Source organism: Selaginella moellendorffii, unplaced genomic scaffold (assembly GCF_000143415.4).
Source record: "Selaginella moellendorffii unplaced genomic scaffold, v1.0 SELMOscaffold_61, whole genome shotgun sequence".
In the NCBI taxonomy this organism is placed as follows: domain Eukaryota; kingdom Viridiplantae; phylum Streptophyta; class Lycopodiopsida; order Selaginellales; family Selaginellaceae; genus Selaginella; species Selaginella moellendorffii.
In genome coordinates this window covers 87534-91631 of record NW_003314322.1, presented here as the reverse complement: position 1 = coordinate 91631, position 4098 = coordinate 87534, and the positions used below count along the sequence as shown (strand labels likewise).

Genomic DNA, 4098 nt, shown 5'->3' with positions numbered 1-4098 from the left:
GGGATCCTCCATGGTGAGCAACAAATCCTTGACACCGTTGTTGAGGCCGAAACGAAATTGGTCAATCAAGGCTCGCTCATCCCACTAAGTGTCCAAGGCAAGGAGTTGGAACTCTGCAGCGTAGATCGAGGCAGGACGAGACCCCTGAGAGAGACGTCTCATCTTTGTGGTAGCAGCCCGAACCCGATCCGTCTCGCCAAAACATGCTTCGAGCTTCTCTTTGAACAATTGAAGATCCATCAACTCCGGAACCACGACCCCTTTCATGCTCTTCTCCAAAAGAGGAGAAAACCATGACAAAACTGCACCTTCGAGCAACGTCCCAATCACACTGATTTGAGACTCGAGAGTGAAAGATCAGCTCCATTTGGTTCAGAAATCCGCGAAGCTCCGAACGCTTGCCTAAAAATTTCGCCGGGAAACTCACCTTCGGTTCAGGAACTTTGCTGGATCCTTGAGCCGAAAGTGAAGCAAGCTCCTACTGCATGCGAAGAAGGGTCGCCTTCAGCTCGGTATTCTCAGACTAGATTTTTGCAAGGACTTCGGCAAAGAAATCAGGATGGCTTGGAGACTCCATCGGCAAAAAGAAAGAAAAAAAAAAGGAAAAAAGACAAAGGCAATCAAACAATCGAAACGAGCTAAAGCAGATCTAGTAGTTGTAGTGTTTTACATTTATGTTTTTTTTTTATGAAAGAAATATCAGAAGAAAAATCTGGGAGTGTCATATATATTTCAGTTGTTGGCTTTTCGTTGATATTGTTTATTTATATTAACAAAGAAATATTCAAGCATGAGATTTCATAGGTGGTTTTGTTAAAAGTTTTGTGTGAAAGTATGGGAAAGCTTACTTGATTCTAAGAAGTTCAGCCTTTTCTATATCATGATTTTTAAATACATATTCTGTAATTACATTAACCTTGAAGGATATGCACTTTGGTGTTTATTGGATCACTAATGAAAGGCACATTGAGATTGTAAACATCTATCACTTTGGCTTCAGTTCCGTCGTCTTGGACCATTGACACAACTTTGCAATCTCTAGAGACAGACCAGATATTCTTCTGGCTGCTTGCTGAGCAGAACATTAAGTTGTAGTTATCTGAGTGAGTAGAGTACATCATAATCCACAAGTTTTTGTCACAAACGTGCCTCAACAATCCACACACAGTGGGCCTGTATATTTCATTGGAGTGTATGAAGCAGGGTGATCCATGCAATGCCATTATATACATCTCTTTCCATGTAATACATTAGTGGGAGAATTAGGAATGTTTGTAAACAGCTGATTTACAAACCTTATGATGTTGAAAGGTTGGGAATATATTCAATGGAATCGTTGCCCCCCATCAATGAAAGTTCCCATGTAAGTCAATCCTCAAAGTGCCTAAAAACAGATGCCTTAAGATAAACAAATCACAAACTTTAATGAGCATATCACCTCAAGTGCCGGGTTCTTTCAAATGTTCCTCATGTTTCCATGCAAAGATCCAGTGCATTGTTCTAGACTCTGACCAATTCTGCATAAAAGCTTCACATGCTTCAACATCAGAAATCAAAGAGTAAAGGCACAGATGTAAAGGCAAAGGTTTATTTTTTTGAAGGAATATCAAAGTTTCTAGAATGCAAGAACTTGTTGATTACACTTTGAAAGTGAGGTAAGTGTTTTCTCTTTCTGGTGCAAATGCAAGCACATCTTTGGACTCACTGATTAAGAATTTTCCCTTTGGTGGATGTCCAAACATGTAGTGTTTGGCTTTTGTAGGGTCTTCATTCCAAGACACTTTTGTTCCATACAATTGATCAACCAAATGCAAAGGTATAGTTACTTGGAATGTGTCTTGTCCAAGGTGAAGCTGGGCCTTTAGCGTGATGTGTTCCTTTATAGGTCTTGACATATTTACATATTGCTTCATCTTTAGAAGTTTGTTATTACAGTATTAATAAGTTAATCTTGATCCACAGCATGATGAATAAACTGTGTGTATAAAAACTGGATGGAGCTTATCTACTTCAAAGTATCCAGGTATCTGCAAAACAACATGTATTTAATATGGGCTTGTTTCATTTCCTTTCGCACTTACCACTGTGCATTCCCTTGTAATATTCCAAAAAATAGTCTATTATATATGAAACAATGCTCATGCCTGTGACATTTGTTCACTTGAAATAACCGTCTCCTTGTAAATTAATGAAACATCTTGTTGGTGGAGTTCCAGAAAAAAATTCATTCATCAACTCTTTGAATAATTCTATCATGTTGCCATGGAATTTGAGCTGTCATCATATAGATTATTGCCAGGAATCCACATGCTATATTGAACTTACTATTATCATATCAGACTTGTCAATGTTATCTGCTATTGTGAGTTGACCACTGTTTTAGCCTATATTATTGATGCTCACTACAACACCTTCAACAGAACTTACAGAGTCTCGGCCTCTACATGACTCCACAAAGTTTGCAATGCTGACAGTTGGTACAGACAGACGAAGTTGTGGCACTATAAGCTATTACCTAAAAGCTTACGTTTTCTTCTTAGCATAAGAGATGCTCATCATTGTGGTGGGTCAATAAAAAGAAATATGCCAGATGCACTGGGCCTGGGTTGGAACTCAAGTCATTGTGTTGTTTCACATTTCTCTAGCATGACTCCACATTCAAATATATATAACCACAGATACCACCTACTCAAAAATAAACTGGACATAACAATAAAGGAAGTGCATAGAAAGAAAAATAGGCAGCTAGCCTCTTCCCACTCTTTCATGCACTGTGCTCCATACACAGTGTGCAAGTGGAATCCCAAATGGGACAGCATTTTGCCCGATGAGCAGGCCAGGCTCAAGGCTCAGGAGGGCATGAAATACGTTTGCCTCGACAGCTTACAGGTGCTCAACTCTGAAACTCTGGAACCGGTTGCCAAGGACGGTGTCACCATTGGTGAAGTTTGCATGCGTGGGAACATGGTGTTCAAGGGGTACTTGAACAATCCAGAGGCAATGCTGGAGAGCTTTAGAGAAGGATGGCTCCACTCCGGGGACTTTGCAGTTTGGCATCCCGATGGATACATCAAGATCAAGGATCGAGAATATTATCATTTCTGGAGGGGAGGACATTAGCAGCCTGGAAGTGGAGAGCATCTTGTACAGGTAAAAGGAGAGTTTTTTCTTCTTTGTTTCTCATTAAAGTTTGCTTCTTTTTCTTTCAGGCATCCAGCAGTGCTGGAAGCTGCTGTGGTGGTGCGGCCAGATGAGCAGTGGGGCGAGTCTCCATGTGTGTTTGTTTCCCTCAAGCATGGCGTGAGAAGCAACAAGGAGGAGATACTCTCGTTCAGTTGACAGCATTTGCCAAAGTTCATGGTGCCAAAGAGTGTCGTCATTCTCGTGGCCTTGGACAAAACTGCGACTGGCAAGATCCAAAAACAGGTGCTGTGCAGCAAAGCAAGAGCTCTTGGCAGCGTCAAGAAAATCAGCAAGCTCTACAAGCCAACTATTGAACTTGTAAAGCTTGAAATCATTCACGGCCTGGAAAATCCCCAGTCTAGCTTGGCAGTCAGCTACTGTTCCATCTGTTGTAATGTACTGGAATGAAAAATAAATAAATAACATGCAAGAACCAAGAACGCAAATCATCTACCTCAAACAGTAGCTTTGTCTTATCAGCTGTCACTCTTGCATATCCAAATGCTGACCTTCAAATCAAGCTCCATGAACTAAACTGTCGACAAAAAAAATAGGAAAGGTAGACTATCATTACCATATAAAGAGCTTGAATATAGGAAACAAAGCTGCAAGCTTACGTTATGAGGGAAGTCATCCAGGCTGAATTTGGCCATGCCAACCATGGCATGAATTGGAGCTGAGTAAATTCTAGTGTCAAAGAAATGACACCCGCTAAATCCTTGATCGGGTGCTGCAGGCAGCGGCCCTGAAACACAGCACAAGTTCTCTCGTAGTTGTGAACATGCCCCCACACTGCTAAATCAACCTGTGCAAAAAAAAAAAAAAGAAAAACGACAGTTTCATTCTAGTTTTCCCTTTGAAGAGCTCGTGTTTTACCTTGTTTCTCAAGAGCAATGGTTCCACAGCTGCTACAAA

The 4098-nt window shown here is 40.9% G+C and overlaps 1 protein-coding gene across 1 annotated transcript in view; it reads left to right on the top strand.

Annotated features, from left to right (window-relative positions):
- The window catches only part of LOC9644891 (probable acyl-activating enzyme 8), a 9971-nt gene extending 6632 nt beyond the window's left edge, over positions 1–3339 (top strand). The window contains exons 4-6 of the mRNA XM_002984182.2: positions 2384–2477; positions 2789–3053; positions 3210–3339. Coding sequence (XP_002984228.2) covers positions 2384–2477; positions 2789–3053; positions 3210–3339 — 489 coding nt within the window. The remainder of the gene's footprint in view (positions 1–2383; positions 2478–2788; positions 3054–3209) is intronic.
- Positions 3340–4098: the final 759 nt, after the last annotated feature.